The following is a 16,181-nucleotide window of genomic DNA, read 5'->3' on the forward strand; positions in this document are numbered from 1 at the left end:
TAATTAAATTCACACAATAACACAAAAACCCCAAATCTTTGATTTTTACCTCAATGACAGAGACAATGAAGATGAAAATGAGGACGTAGACTAAGTTCCTGTTGGTGTTTACGTAGCGTAGGTAAGTGTTCCATGAGGTAGTTTCAAAGACATTTTTGTCACGTTCATCTGCAAAACATTGCTGTCAAGAAACAGGATAGATGGGTTTTAACCATGTGGCTCACTTAACAATAATTTCTTGATTTTGGTACATAGCACAGTTTGTGAAAATATTTTTACATAATCATTTTCAGAGACATAAGAGGATAATATGTTAAAAAGCCTTACCTCCATGTCTTCTTCATCCACATCTTCACTAATGTCATAAACACTGTCCTTGGACAGGCGGCGGGAGTAAATGTCCAGGTCTGATGCAAGGCTGTACTGCGGTGTGATGGAGAGCTTTTTCCTGAAAGATGACTGCATCTGCTCTCTGCGCTCTTGGCCGCGAGCACTGGTGATGAACTCCAAGACAGACTGGCGCCGCTGCCCGCTAAGGTGCTGAAACTCATCATGGTACAGGTTACTCCTCGGAAGTGCCTCCTCTATTTGTTCATCTTCAGGCACTACAGAGAATCTTCTCTCTGGGAGTTCATCAGACCTGTCTTCCACTGTTGTGTTTCCGGTTTGTTGAGAATTCCCAATGAAGGAGAACTTGCGGGCAGCTGCCAGAGGATTAAGGATGAGTGACTGCTTGCGTTTTTCAGGGTAGCCATCACCTAGAGGATGGCTTTGAGCTGGTGCATGTCGGAAGGACTGACGAATTTGCTCTGGGCCACGGAAACCAGCGGTTTCATCAACTGAAACCCTGCGAAGAGTTTCTGTGAGAATGGATCCACGCCGCTCAGCATTGACGTTGTCATAAGCCTCAAGACCAAGAAGCAGGGAGCTGAAGTCTGGACGCTTGGCCTGCAGCTCTGAGAAGGTGCCATAGAAGTAACAATCTCCATTGTGCAGCAGAAGGATTTTGTCTGCACGCTTGAGATGCTCCAACTTGCTGGTTACTACGACACGAGTCTTGGAGGCCATAAGTTTACAGATGCAGCTGTGTGTGGATAAAAATGCGCACTTTAAAAAAAAAGTCTGACAAAGAAGGGCTTATTTCTTTCTAACAAATGCAGAATAGAAATTATAATTACCAGAAACTATAAATATCGAGCTAGTGATATGGATATTTATATGAATGTGTATTTATATATACACACATTATAAGAGTGTATATATAAATACATTTCACAACTCTAAAAGTTTACAAGCAATTTTGTCTGCTTTTCCAAAATGGAAGCTAACCAAAGACCATCCAAGCATAAAAGCGTTACTCTATAAAAAGAAAAAAGAAAGAAACACATTTCCTGAGAAGGTTACATTGTTATAAAGCAGTTATGACTCCCAACAGAAAAGAGCATTTTCAGAGACACCAAGTGTTAACCTTGACTTTGAGGTCAATTTTTAGCCTAATCACCCCGACCTCCTCTACATGAAAGACTCTCTGTTATCACACGCACTTTTCAAAGATCTCTTTTTCTGTAGCGATGTCCAGGTGGGTGAAAGGCGCATCCAGGAGGTAGAGGTCTGCATCTTTATACACAGCCCTGAGAGAGAAACACACATATTAGGTCACAGATAACAAGGAAGGTAAAGAAAATGTTCCAAATTGCTTTAAAAAAACAAAAAAGCAAACAAACAAAATTAGAGAAAGTATAAGATGCAGAAAGGCAAAGAAGAGAAGCTGGAATATATCAGTCACAGTGAATAGCTATGTTGATAGCAGAAGTTAAAAAAGTCAAGGAGTGGCTGCAAATTAACGTTAGCACACTAAACCAATAAATAATGCAGGGGAAGATGAGAGTTTCTGGCTGATCCACAGAGATTTAAAAAAACAATAAAGCTCGGGCTGTAAAAGCCACAGAAACCATAAAAAGCAGACAGCAACACACACATGAGTGATCTGTGATCCTGAGCAGCTTCTGATTAAGTACACTGATATTTATTCTTTTTGCTGGACACATATACTGTAGCTAGAGGGTTATTTTAATGTCCTTAATGTTTTATGATATTTCTTTTATGTAACCTGTTGCTATGGAAGTGCTACAGCGATGATGTAGAATTTACAGAAGAAACACACAAGTTGATACAAAAAAAGAACCAAAATCCTAACTAATGAGCAAAGGTAGTCTGTGCTGACAGACAAACAAGAGTGAATGAGGCCTGCTGACAGATGCTCAGGTGTGACAGAAACTACCTGGCAAGGCAGAGACGAGCTCTTTGACCACCACTGAGGGTCCCCCCTCCATCGATAAGATACGTCTTGTCTTTCTCGGGGAGCAAAGCGAAGTCCTGGAGAGGAAAACAGGGAAAGAGTGGGTATAACACATTAGACTGGCACATAAATACCTCAACTTCCTTGTTTTTATCCTCTGGATTTTTCATTTTTATGTACCGTTATCTTTACTCTTAACTCAAGATCTGTGGACCAAATTCAGCCCTTCTTAAATTTGAATCCAGTCCTTTTATTAGTTTAGGTTCTCAACAAATTTTGGCCTCCTAGATGCAGCTGTGGTCTGCACTGCAACACCACCAAACCAAAGAGACAAGTGCACAGTCACTGCACACACCTGCGAGCTTACACGCTAACCAACACAGAACGGCACAGCAGGCAATTTCAAAAGGTGGAAGACTCAGAACTTCTTTACCAAGCATCTCTTTGCAAGGTGATCTCTGTGTTCAAAGAACATCATCTGTGTTGTGATTTTGGAAAACTAGAAAATCAATTTTAACTTTTTATTCAAATGTCCTACCCAAAGTTTCGGTTGTAAATTTTAGGCCTACTACACAGGCTATATACAAGAACATAATGGAAAGATGTATTATTTACCTTTGTTATTTTTGGCATTAGTAAAAATACCCATACTCGCATTACTTGTCACTTGCTCATTAGTCACAGGCTGTTACAAAAGTGTTACAAGAAATGAAAGCCTGTGAAAAAAATGTTTCTGTCTGGCCATTGATGCCATCCACTCGGTTAAACTGTTTGACACCCTTGTTGTAAAGAGGGCAGAAAATGAAGTGGACGATCTTCTTCATAAAGAAGCTCATTGATTTCATGGAGCAGTGATGGCCTCATGCCTGCTCACTGAATGAATGGGCAACAATGAAACATGTCCAAGAATAAAGAAAAAAGAACAAATGCAGTCCTCAAAGTGATTATAGCTCATTTTCAAAGTTATCCTGTCTATATGCTCTCATGGGCATTTTCAAAAATCTAACTAAACAAAAGCACAAAGCATAGATGGCACATGAACACTGTCACGTAGACATATGGCAGCCAGTGATTATGAAACAGTTACAGCAACAGGAATGAAGTGACAGCACAAGTTTATCATCATTCAAACTTCCTACCTTTTAAATAGCTTCCTCTGTCTGGATAGGAGTGTATAAAGGACCAAGTTAACAAATTGTTTAACAGCTTTGTAAAATAAAGCAGTTAAATAGTAACAACAATAACAAAACAGAACAAAAACAACAACAATTAGAAATAGAAAAAAGCCTCACCTTTGACTATCAAAAAACTCTTGTAGCTAAAATGGCTTTACAGTGGGAAGAAATCAAACATTTGACACATCTCCTCAAATACAAAATAAAGGCAGAGTTTTTCTATTGTGTATCAGCCACGAGATGTGACTCCGCAGTCAATAAATATGATGGTCCCACACACGGCATGAGCTTCTCGACTGATTTCAGTAAAAGTTGTAGTTTTTTATTTTATGTAGTTTATATTTTGCACATTGCTTTAGCCAAGGCTAATGTGTCACGCTAAAAGTCTAACTGATCAGTTTAGCACAGCTTGAAATGACTTTTTCAGTGAAAGAAGGAATCAGTTTTCAGTGTCTGGAGCATCAGCCTTTGTGCATTTAATTATTGTTCAGGGTCAGATCTGTCCTGCTGCTTCTGCACTGGTCCAAGACAGTTAATGTTTCCATATGGAGTAGTATAGGTATAGTATAGTATAGTATAGTAGCATATCAGGGTCTTATTTTATTAACTTCTGGCATTGCATTGAGACAACTTTCAGAAAAATGAAATTTGATGGAAGTTGTTTTTGTGTGTTCTACTACCTGGTGTTCCTTCCAGCTGATGCCATGGATATATTCAACAAATCAGAAAGCAAAATCACACCAAACCTTTGAGTAATAGAAGTGTCAGTTTTTGAACATACAAGTTGTGTTTGTGTGGGGTTTTTTTGTTTGTTTTTTTAAATCTCACTGCCTCAGATCCAATGCTCGTCCATCCAGCTTGTTGTGAGCTGAAAGGCTTGTATTGCATCCCAGTGACATAATGTGAGATTTCCACAGTAACAGAGGAGACATTATTCTGCTGGAGGTCCGTCACTCAACACTGAGGCTTTATGAGAGAGTACATGTGTCAGAGTTAGAGACAAGCATAGAGTTTGCAAGTATGCAAGTATTTGTGTTTGTGGGACACATAATTGGTGTAAATGTGGACTGGTGAAACCTGAGCCATCGCGATGCCCTGCAGTGGCTCCACACAGGCAGCTTAGCAGAGAGAATCAGATCACTGACTAAGAAAAGACTTTAAAAAAAAAAAAAGCTGGCAAAGATTTCACTCTGCTGAAAACAGATTTTTTTTAGTATGTAGTCACATTTTCAATCCAGTAATGCTGCCATACTTTCAGTGATATGTTTACAGTAGGGTGAACAGATCTCAGCATACTAAATGTGGACAAACACATCATTTTAATTTTAATTTAAAAATAAACTGTTATCAGAGTGTCATGTAGCATGTACAGGTGAAAGCTTATTTTTATATATTGGTGATTCAATACAATAAGGAAAAAAGTTGTCTGAAATTTGTTCTTGGTCTCGTGCAATTGTTTGTTTATACTCCCATATTCTCTTTTTGTATTTTTCTTAGCTTATCTCCTTCCTATTAAGAGTTTTGGGGGTTTAGCTTGGCTGTATGCGCAGATTGGCACCATATCTAAAAATTTTAATCCAATGACGACACACATGTCACCTCACACCACACACTTCCCTCCCTGTGCGAAGCTGACAAATTACTCAAGCAAACCATTTTCTCAGAATATACTGCCATTTTCAGTTCAGTTTTACTTTTATAGTGCCTTATTTTCTTTATACTTGTGTTTATGGTACTCTCCTTCACATTTGACAAAACAAGCTTGTGATTTCTGGGAATTTGTAACTTTCCCTGATGGGTTTGGCATTAGACAAGATAATCTTCTCCTGACTATGGTTAAAAAGCCTTCACTTGATATACATTGTGTAAAAACCAGAGTTTAGAAATGTGCATGTTCAGCAGAATCAGCCAAAAATTGGGGACATTGTCTCAAGATTTGGAAAAGGGGGACAAGTAATAAAAATGCTGTGCAGTCCCACATAAAGAGGGATATCTTGTCACCTGAGTTCATTGACAGTTTACTTCTTCTCCTCTGAGAACAGCAGTCTGGTCAGTTCTTCTTATTTACCAGTAAGAAGCTATCTTAGTGGTTAAAAAGTATCAAAATATCAAGACACTGTCAAATTGTTGCTACATGCCAACAACTATTATCATCCATATTCTGAGAAAGCTCTGAATAGTATGCACCTCTGGTCAGCTTCCAGTGTGGCTGCCATTTTTAGGAAGTCCCATTATGGCCACTTGTTTGCTTGTAATTTCACTATGAACTTCAAACATGTGGCAATAGCTGGATCTGCAGCTTGACGCAGAGGTTTTAGTGCAAGAGTCCAAAGTTTTCAAGCCTGAAGGTGTAGTCACGACAGGACTATCATGACAATATCCTCACTTTGCAAACGTTTGTCACTTGATCCACAGACAGACCCGTGCTTGTGTTATGCCAAAGAGACAACTGAATGTAAAAGTGAAACTGCTGACTTCTCAGTCCATCTACATTTCCACTCAGCCATGGCCATGACCTCTGGGCAGTGGCCTAAACAATGAAACTCTCCCTTATGCTAATTCCAAACAAATAAATATTTTTAAAACAGAAATTTTCTGCTGTAATTTAAAAAAAGAAAAAAAATACACATTCATTTGAGCAGGTTTTTGAAAATATCTTCACCCACATGAAAACAAGCACACAAAAACACTGCAAAAAAAGAAAAAAGGAGCCAAAGCAACAGGTGGCAAAATAACCCTAACTACAAAAAATCCCAACCAATCAGAACACAAAGAACCACAACACAATGCGCAGCCTGACATTGAGAGAGGAGATAAAGATGCTCCAAGACAAAACCTTTGTTTTCCAGAATGGAGATTTTTTTTTCTTTTCAGTGGCTACAAACATATTTCACGTGTCAAAACACAGAGGAAAAAGCTACGTTTACCAAATTACCATAAACATGTGGGCATTCCATTTGATCTCTCCAGTCAGAATTTTTTTAAATCCCAGTTGGAATTTTTTTACTGGAATGGCCTCTAAAGGTGGAAAGCCAGAGTAGCCCCACCAACTCTGATTTAATTATATAATTATCCAAGATAGCAGTAGCACACGTAGCATTGGTAATTTGTACTGCCACAGCTGTGCATTTGTAACTAACTAAATAAGCCATTAGCAGAGCACTGGCCAGGCTGTACCCATGAACTTGCTGCTTTAAAAAAACACAACAAAACTGAAAACCCGGCACTTGGGTGCACTGCTAGTAATGCATGAACTGCACATGTTACTTTGTGGTTTTTTGCAATAAGTACCAGGTTATCTGTATTCTGCATGAACAGCTACAGCCACCATGACTGAACAAGACAAATACAATTCCATGTTTGCAAAACAAAAGACACAAAGAAAAAGCAGCGAAAGAGAATGAAAGGAATAAAGGTACCTCTTCCAGCTGGCAGGCCTGAATAACAGAATTGTAGCGGTATTCATCATAGGTCAGGCCAAACAGGATGTTGTCACGAATCGTCCCTGGCATAATCCAAGAAGTCTGGGGTGAGAAGGAAATGCGACCACTGTGTCTAATTTTACCCTCTGTTGGCACCAGTTCTCCCAGAATCATCATGAGCAGGGAACTCTGAAGGAAACAGGAGAGCATGGTCACACTTTATTCTTCTTCATCTAACTGTGTTCTCAACTCAAGGAATATGGAGTGAGTCATCATGTTTCTTTCATTGCTCAAAGGAAACTGGCATTTATTGCATGTAATTATTTATGAGCCAATATTAAGCTATTATGACAGTGAAGGTTGCAAATAAACTTTATTATTGTTACATTATTCATTTACTATTGTTTCAAACGTGTGTTGCCAAGTTGCACAGTAGCTTCTTAAGGACAGATAGATTATGCACAAGAACACATCTAATACGGCTGAGGGGTGTTTCTTCCATCTCTTCTTTAATTTGCATTTATTGTCCATTAAATTAAAATTATTTACCAACATCAATATATTGACAAAAAGCAGAAAGACATATCGGTCAGACTCCAGTGACTCCCTAACCAGAATTTAATTTGACTGAAATCCTACCTTTCCTGAGCCAGTGGATCCAGCCACAGCGAGCATCTGGCCTTTGTCGAGGTGCAGGCTGATGTTTCTGAGCACAGGGGTGACATAGAGATTGGTGAAGAATAGCCCGGGGTCACCGTTCAGGTGTCCATTTGCTTTGCTCTCCTGCTGGATCTTCTCAAACAACTCACCGATACGCTGTAAAGGAGTTCATAGGCAGTTACTAAACATGATATCTGTATGTGGCAAAAGATTGTTTATCATTTACTTTCTGCATATTAAGATTTCTTAAACAATTTAATACAAAAGAGTTCATTTTCTACACTTTAAGGTGACTTTCATAATCAAACATCTCCTTTTAATGTATTATAGTGAATCATGTGACACTTTCATTTACAAGACTCTGTGTACCTGCACACGGCATGCATGTTTCTGTTTTTCATTTTGTTGATAAAGCTGCTTGCTTCAAGGCTGAGTGACTGTGTCCATCATGCTGTGCTCTCAGGCAGTGACACTAGAATAAACTACTGCTTTTAAGATTAGGGTTAAAACTTTCCTTTTTGCTAAAGCATACAGTTAGGCTGGATCAGGTGACCCTGAATCCTCCCTTAGTTATGCTGCAGTAGGCATAGGCTGCTGGGGGATTCCCATGATGCATTGAGTTTTTCCTTTTCAGTCACCTTTTTCACTCACTATGTGTTAATAGACCGCTCTGCATTGAATCGCACTTGTTATTAATCTCTGTCTCTTCCACAGCATGTCTTCTATCCTGTTTTCCTTCTCTCACCCCAACTGGTCGGAGCAGATGGCTCCGCCCCTCCCTCAGCCTAGTTCTGCCAGAGGTTTCTTCCTGTTAAAAGGGAGTTTTTCCTTCCCACTGTCGCCAAAGTTCTTGCTCATAGGGGGTCATATGATTGTTGGGTTTTTCTCTGTAGGTATTATTGTAGGGTCTGCCTTACAATATAAACCACCTTGAGGAGACTGTTGTTTTGATTTGGCGCTTTATAAATAACATTGAATTGAATTACTGTGAGGAATTTGATTGTCCAAGGACAGAAGAAGACTCCCAGGGTCTCACAATGGCCTTATATCACCTCATCGGTCTTTACGTCAGTAAAGATTAATGGGCGACGCCTCTCACTGCTAGAAGAGGGGAACTCTGCTCGACTGCCTGGCTTAATCATTGACCTCTGTGACATTTTATGGGTCACCGTACCTCTAATGCCAGTTTGCGCTCTGGTTATATAGGTTTGTCTGTGTGATTCTCATTCTAATGAGGTGATGTGCACCCTGCCAGCAGTAAAGAAAGGCAACACCCATTCCATTCAACTGCGAATGGCACATTCCAGGAAGAGGTGAAAGCCGGGGGAGAATCTGATTTGATCTCATCAAGAGTTCAGAGTTGTGTTTCCAGCAAAGTTTCCAGTATAGTGACAACACCTGGATAATTAATTAGGCAAAGTGACATGGGAAAAAACCCCAGCTCGATGTTCTTTTTCTCACGGTATTGCATGGTCAATGAATCACACCTGTTAGATTAAGTTTACTGTCTGAGTTTATAGATAAGATTATACTGCTGTCTCCCAGCAATGGTGAGGAATTAACTATTACACCTGGAATTACTGTAGGGGCTGTCAAAATTTGACTTCTTCAAACATGCGATTGTCCCAACCTTGTATTAACACACAGATAAGAGTCAATGTATTACAGCTTGACTGATGATGTTTGGGACTAGTAGTGACTGTTGACATCTGACTCAGATAATGATATATTTGGATTTACCCACCTCCTTCTAAACACACACACACACACACACACACACACACACACACACACAACACACACACACACACACACACACACACACACACACACACACACACACACACACACACACACACACACACACACACACACACAGCAGTACATCACAAAAAGCAGAATACTGGACACCTGTACCAACTTATCAATTACATTTTATTTCTAAGCCAACTAAAAGCAGATCTTTGATGTTTCTGTCCAAAACTTCTTTATACTTATCATCTTACTTATACATTCAGCTCAACCAGCCTTCCAGAGCCAGTTTCTGCCAAAGATCTCTGTTAAAAAGGAATTCTTCTTCTTTACTGTAACCAGCTGCTTTGCTCCCTAATTAAACTCAATGCATTACCCTTGCAATTAGAAAATGACTGTATATTGCTTTTGTGGGATGGTTCAAGGAGAAAGCCTTTTATGTCTGAGACGAACACGACAGCACTGCTTCAGTTTGCAAAGTTGTGTTGAACAAACCATGAGATTGGAACAAAGTCCTTAGAACATACAGGACCAAAGTAGAGATATTTGGCCATAATGTTTTGCGCAATGCGTGGAGAAAACCAAAAATAGTATATCAGCACAAACATTCACAGAAAGTGTTAGCACAGGGGAAAGGGGTTGATTTGGGTTTAGTTTGCAGCCATGAGACCGGAGCCCCTTGCAGTCATTGAGTTGACTGTGAACTCTTCTGTATACCGAAGTGTTGCAGAGTCAAATGTCAGAACAGTAGATCAGTCCAGGTAAAGCTCTGAGTCCAAAATCTCAATGAACTGTGGCAATATTGTAAAAGAGGGTAGGCCAAAATTTCCCCAGAATGATATAAACTGACAAACCTATATAGACATATATTTTAGTACTTGGAGCTATTGTCGTTAACAGGACAATTTGGCAAACAGCAAACTGGTTTTTGCCCATTTTGTTTTTGATCTTCTTTTATTCCACCTTCTTTTCAAGGGTAAAGAATAACTGGTTTGTTGAACAGAAGTTTAACATGGCTTCACTCAACTCAAATTCCCTCCACAGTCACCAGACCTCAGTGCAACAGAGCTGTGATCAAATCATGGATGTGCAACCAGTAATGGTGAAATGGCAGGTGAGCGCATGTCATAATATACAATTTATTTATATAACATGATGACAATGATGCCATAATCCAGATACTCCTGATTGTGTGTATTATGTTACGGTTAAATGTCTCACATCAGACAAGTGTGTTGATTCTGCCTTTGCAGTAAGTAGCAGAAGCATTCACTTTCTTTTAGGCTCAACAAATGGACGTAAACAGACCTCATCCCAGGATGCGGACACATTGACCAACTCCAGTTCTGAGGTGGTGAGGTTATACTCCAGTCCACTGTATTCTTCCTTCATCAGGAAATCCTGAAGAGAAAAAAATACATTTAAATTATAAAATGCATTTAACTTATACAGAGTTTTTCTGTTATAGGCGTATAAAGACTGAAAAATTCTGGATTCATTATGCTGATGATTGTTAGCAAAGTTATTGTCACGGTACTGGGCCATGAGGCCCAGGGTTTAACTTCTAATGCATATTTTTGTATCCACATGTGTAGTTTAACGCATCTAGTTGTTTTCTAGTTTACAGTTTAGTCCTTGGTTTCTTAGTCCCTTTTGTCATCTCTCCCTGGTCCGTGTGTCTAGCTGTCATGTTTCATGTCTCTGGTTAGGTTAAGTTCATGTTCTATCTCCATGTCTATGTCTCTGTGTTTCCTGTTTTATTTTGAAAGAGTATGGTGTTCTTTGCTCATTGTAGTTAGTGTTACTCTCCCCTGTATTGCCATTATGTTTCACTCTAGTCAGCTGTGTTCTCGTGTGTCTCCACACACCTCATGTGTGTATTTAAGTCCTCAGTCTTCCTTTGTTCGTCGCCGCGTCGTCTGTTCAACTTCCCCCATGTTACGCCAGGTTTCAGGACTCTGTGCTGGTCATGTCCATGTTGCTTATGCATTTCTGAGTCCAAAATCTCAATGAACTGTGGCAATATTGCATTTCATAGTTCTTTGTTGTTCCAGCACAGAGTCCTGTTCATAGTAATCTCCGTCATATGCATCGTTGTCACCCTGTCTTCGCTTTCCCTGCTGTCTGAGTTAAGTGTCAGTTCTTAGTTTTCCCAGTTCAGCTTCTAGTTTAGTTTTGCCTCTGTGCTTTCTGTTGTTTGCCACGTTAATCAGCCCAAATAAAGGCTCGCTTTTCGTTTCAAGTTCAGTACTGTCTCCTCGTCTATGTCTGCACCTGGAACCTCACACTCCCACACACGGTCCACCCGCCGCAGACCGTGACAGTTATAACATGTGTAGGATCATTAAAAGCATTTGGATGACAAGCATCTATCTCACCACATCTCTCAACCTACCTCAATCTTGTGGAGTAGTGTCATTGTGTCGTACCACATCTGGAGGGAACCTGGAAACTGGCGGGTCAGTGTCATTCTTAACACCATGAAGTAGGAGGCTGTGGTGAAAATTCGACGCAGGATGATGCCTTTACTGAGTGCATATGGTATAATCGCTGAGAGGATAACAAAGATGGCAGAGAAGAAGTATGACGCGCTGTAGAAGTAACGGAGAGATCCAATCTTTCTCGTCAGTGTCATCTCATCCCTGCGGAGGAAAGTGAAAATGGAAGAAAGAACAAAGGGTTTTCATCAAAAAAGGGAACTATACACAAAAATATATGTTCTAACTAGGGGTGCAACGATACACAAAATTCACGGTTCGGTTTGGTTCGATACTTTGGTGTCACGGTTCGATATTTTTTCGATACAAAAAAATGTTCATGCATTTTTAATTTGGCATTTATTAAAATTATAAATATATATTTTAACTCAAAAGTACAGTTTTTAAATTTAACCCTAACCCTTGTGCGTGTTTTTTATTTTGACAGCGAATGCGCACCTGCGGACCACTTATGTGCAGCCCTGGTTATTTAGCTCGTCATATTGCAGCCACAGAAATTCTTTTGTCCATGAAACCATAAAGCTGCACTTTCTTTTTGCCTTATACTCTGATTTGTCATAACTTCTCCATTTTGTGGTAAGCTTTTCTTTGGCTGTCACTTCTTCACCCTGACCTGTCTTATTTGGCTCAGCAGAACTGAAATGCTTTTACACACGCACTCACATAAGCTCAGCGATTCTCTGCGCGATCAACCTCTCACATGTTTAAGCTGCGGGAGATTTCACTTGTCATGTTTGCATAGTAAGCTAACAATTAATAAGACGATGTCAGAGGAATTGGTGCACAAATTATCATCACTCACAGATCAGTGCTGTCGCTCTCTATACACAGTTCGCACGATTGCAAAGTGAAAGCAAAAAAACAAGCGCAAATTCAAACACGATTTCAATATGTCACATATTGACAGTGGCTCACAGATGCCAATGACATAATTACCCAGCTACATTTCTGAAAGAATGCAAAAGCATTGACATATATTTTTCCTACAATAGCCCGACGGGCAGGGAAGAGCTAGATTTTGGTAGCCCGACTGAAAAAAAATCGCTAGCCCCAGGACGTCGGGCTAGCGATATTGCGAGCCCTGTATCTGATTGAGGAATCACTCATCTTTGGAAAAGAGAGTTTATTACAGAGAAATGGCTCTTTCCAAAATAAAAGCTATACTATCCGCTTCTTCCGGGCTATATTCTCAGCAGCATAAGGAGAATCATGTGCTAACAGCTGTCTAAATGACTCGGCTAAAGTTAGTAGCATGCTTGTTGTTTTTGTCTTTGCACTAGGATGATGTCGGCGTAAATGTGCAGTCATATTCGTTGTGTTCCCACTAGTGCTTTCAGGTTAATCTGTTGAAATGACCTTAACAAATCTCCGTTAACGAGCTACCGCCGATCGCCCCGTGCATGGGGCTAGACAGCCAACACGTTAACGAGCTAACTGCGCTAACACACTAGTTCACACCCATGTAATTGAGCATTGCATGGCACATCCAACATACTGTTTTACTTTAGTCCATGACTCGCTTACCTTCAGGGTCATATGTCACATGAAAACCAAAATAATTCCAAACGCCAGATCTGAATGAGGGTGGGGGAGGTCCATCTTGCAAGGAGAGCTTAACTTCTGTCTTGCTAGCTTGCCCTGCGCTCTTCCTTCTGACGATGCTGTCTGTGTTGAGCGCTCAGTGGATCTGCGCTCGACAGTGCAGCCTAGGCGGAGTAGTCGAACACAGATTCACTGAGCGCTCAACACAGACAGCATCGTCAGAAGGAAAATTGATAAAATAAATTACAAATGTTGTATTGTTCGATACATATGCGTACAGAACCGAAAGCACTGTATCGAACGGTTCAATATCGATACGAATATCGTTGCACCCCTAGTTCTAACCTAACTAACACATTAGATTACTAACAGTAGGATGCTCGAATTACTTTAGCAAATTTCATTATGGTAAAAAAAAAAACCTGACAAAGTGTTACAGTTAGCTTCAAATGGCACAATTTAACCTTGTTTTCTCAATAATAAAAAAGCTGTTGTGAGAGTTATTCTCTGTGTGTGGCAGGATGTGTTTTATATGTGGTGGTGTCTTACTGCCTGATGTTCTTGATGATATTTTCCATCACTTCCTCCCAGCCGTACGCCTTCACAGAGTGAATGTTCTCTATAATCTCTGTGGTGAGAGCTAGGCGGCGGCTAGTCATAGGCGCTCTGTTCGCCCTGTTCAAAGGAGAAAGTTTTACCAGAACACCAACACAATTTTTTAGCAAGGAGCATCAGAGGATCCACCTATGCATGCATGAACATTCTCAAGTTTCTGTTTATATATGGACCTGTGCCATTTTTGTTGTTTCTGGACAGTGTTAGTGTTCACATTTGGAAAACTACTGAGAGTATAAAAGTTTTATTCACTGCTAACCAGCTATAAACAGCTACTCAATTCTCATTTCCCTCATTTTCCCTACTGGCAGTCTCCCTAGGCAGGCTACGTTATGGCTTTAAGAGAATATCCAACTCCACTGTCTTGGACCACAACTAATGAGGGTAGTTCTTGTTCTGAGAACCAAAGCGAACTGGAGAGCCACTCAAACCAGAACATTCAGCAAGTGAAGAACTAATTCATGCATTGCTATTTTGAGCTTACCAAGTCTGTGGAACATAACACAGACTACAGTTACCAGCTACTGTCCAAGTTGATGGAGTTGAAGTTCATTTGTAGGATGAGACTCTTTATAGTGGGAGGTGATTAAGATTCCATCTATCCAATTTGTTCCACTTACTAAATTCAGGGTGGCTGGAGTGAGAGGCGGGGTATAACTTGGACTGTAGGAGGAAGCCCCACTACATGGGAGAGAACCCACACAGACGTGGGGCGGAAATGCCAGATTTTACTCCAGGACCTTCTTACCTTAAGCTGTCAGGCAACAATGCTACCCACAGCACCAATGTGTTGCCCACTGATTAATATTACTGCAGTACTTGTTACAAACTACTAGAGATAAAATATCTGGAGAGTAGAGTGGCTGTAGTTCAGGAGGTAGAACAGGTCATCTATTAATCTAAGGGATGCTAGTCTGATCCTCGGCTTGGGCAAGATACCAACCCCACGCTGCTCTCTGATGCATCCATCAGAATATACATGTGTGCTAATGTTAGACAGATAGCACTTAGGTAGAACAAATGCTAATGTGAATGAGGCAAGTTATGTAAAGTACTTTGAGTACTCAGAGTAGAAAAGCACTGTATAAGAACCAGTCCATTTACCATAAATTGAACTGTGACTTGTTCAAGAACGCTAGCATGCCTGCTTTTGTGGCACACAGCTCTACTGCTACAAAGTGAAACTAATATTTTTAATATTTGGAGAGAAAAACACACATTGCAAGACAGAAGACACAAATACAAGTGTATATTGATATGTAATAGGGTAGATGTCCAATACTAAAAGTGTGTCTGGTTGTGCTTTACTACCGATGAGGTGCCATCTTGGTGGAGAGCCAGGCCTGGACGATGCCCATCAGAGTCAGTGCTGCAAGGCCACAGAAGCCGTTCACCTCAATCAGCTCCCAGACCAGACCCACACACAATATACACTGCAGAGGGGTGATCCATATAAAATGTGCCAGACCCAAACTCTGTACACACAAAGTACACAGAAATTAAATTAGTGTACATGTAAGATGACAATGTGACGATACAAAAGGGCTATTTTACAATTGATCAGTGCGCGCGCGCGCGTGTGTGTGTGTTTACCAAACAATCATTGCTTTAAAAAAATGGTATCTGACAGGTTAACTGAGGGCTATAACTAGGATCAACATAATAACAGAAAGCTAGCAAAAACAGAAACAGTGTTTTTGTACAAAGAGGAAAGTTGACCACACTACGGGACAATAAAGCATATCGCTTAATGTTATGAAATAGTATTTGAGAAAGAGGTCCACTGAAAATTACATAAATAAAGGTTCAATCAGTACACATGCACAATCAATATTACATTGTGATATATATTCTTTTAGATGGTTCCCTGGAAAGACTTTATTGCGCATTATTAAAATGTTAATAATTTATGACTGAATTGAATCCAAGCTGACTGAAGGAGTGAATACACAGTTCTCAATAAACACTGCGGATATGGAATAACTAGTCAATTTTCATAAGTGACTTTGCCAATTTCAGACACTTTCATATTGGAAATACTCAGAGTGGTTTTGGTGAAGGAGCTTCCTAGATACTGTGTGCAGGAGGCAACACAAATGAAGGCACTGGAATACTGGCAGTGTAATTCACGCATCAGTGCAATCCAAAATCACACAGGGAACTGGTAGGTTCAAGACCACATGATGTCCAATCATTCTGATGGGACCGGATTCTCACA

General features: G+C 40.2%; 1 protein-coding gene across 1 annotated transcript in view; it reads right to left on the reverse strand.

The window, feature by feature from the left end:
* cftr (CF transmembrane conductance regulator) overlaps nucleotides 1–16,181 on the reverse strand; it is a 41,973-nt gene that overhangs the window by 16,092 nt on the left and 9,700 nt on the right. Inside the window, exons 6-15 of the mRNA XM_026174718.2 lie at nucleotides 15,275–15,438; nucleotides 13,898–14,023; nucleotides 11,704–11,950; nucleotides 10,617–10,709; nucleotides 7,536–7,712; nucleotides 6,894–7,085; nucleotides 2,282–2,376; nucleotides 1,545–1,631; nucleotides 328–1,084; nucleotides 50–181 (exon numbers count right to left, since the gene is read on the reverse strand). Of these exons, the coding sequence (XP_026030503.1) occupies nucleotides 50–181; nucleotides 328–1,084; nucleotides 1,545–1,631; nucleotides 2,282–2,376; nucleotides 6,894–7,085; nucleotides 7,536–7,712; nucleotides 10,617–10,709; nucleotides 11,704–11,950; nucleotides 13,898–14,023; nucleotides 15,275–15,438 (2,070 nt within the window). The remainder of the gene's footprint in view (nucleotides 1–49; nucleotides 182–327; nucleotides 1,085–1,544; nucleotides 1,632–2,281; nucleotides 2,377–6,893; nucleotides 7,086–7,535; nucleotides 7,713–10,616; nucleotides 10,710–11,703; nucleotides 11,951–13,897; nucleotides 14,024–15,274; nucleotides 15,439–16,181) is intronic.

Source organism: Astatotilapia calliptera, chromosome 7 (assembly GCF_964374335.1).
Source record: "Astatotilapia calliptera chromosome 7, fAstCal68.1, whole genome shotgun sequence".
In the NCBI taxonomy this organism is placed as follows: domain Eukaryota; kingdom Metazoa; phylum Chordata; class Actinopteri; order Cichliformes; family Cichlidae; genus Astatotilapia; species Astatotilapia calliptera.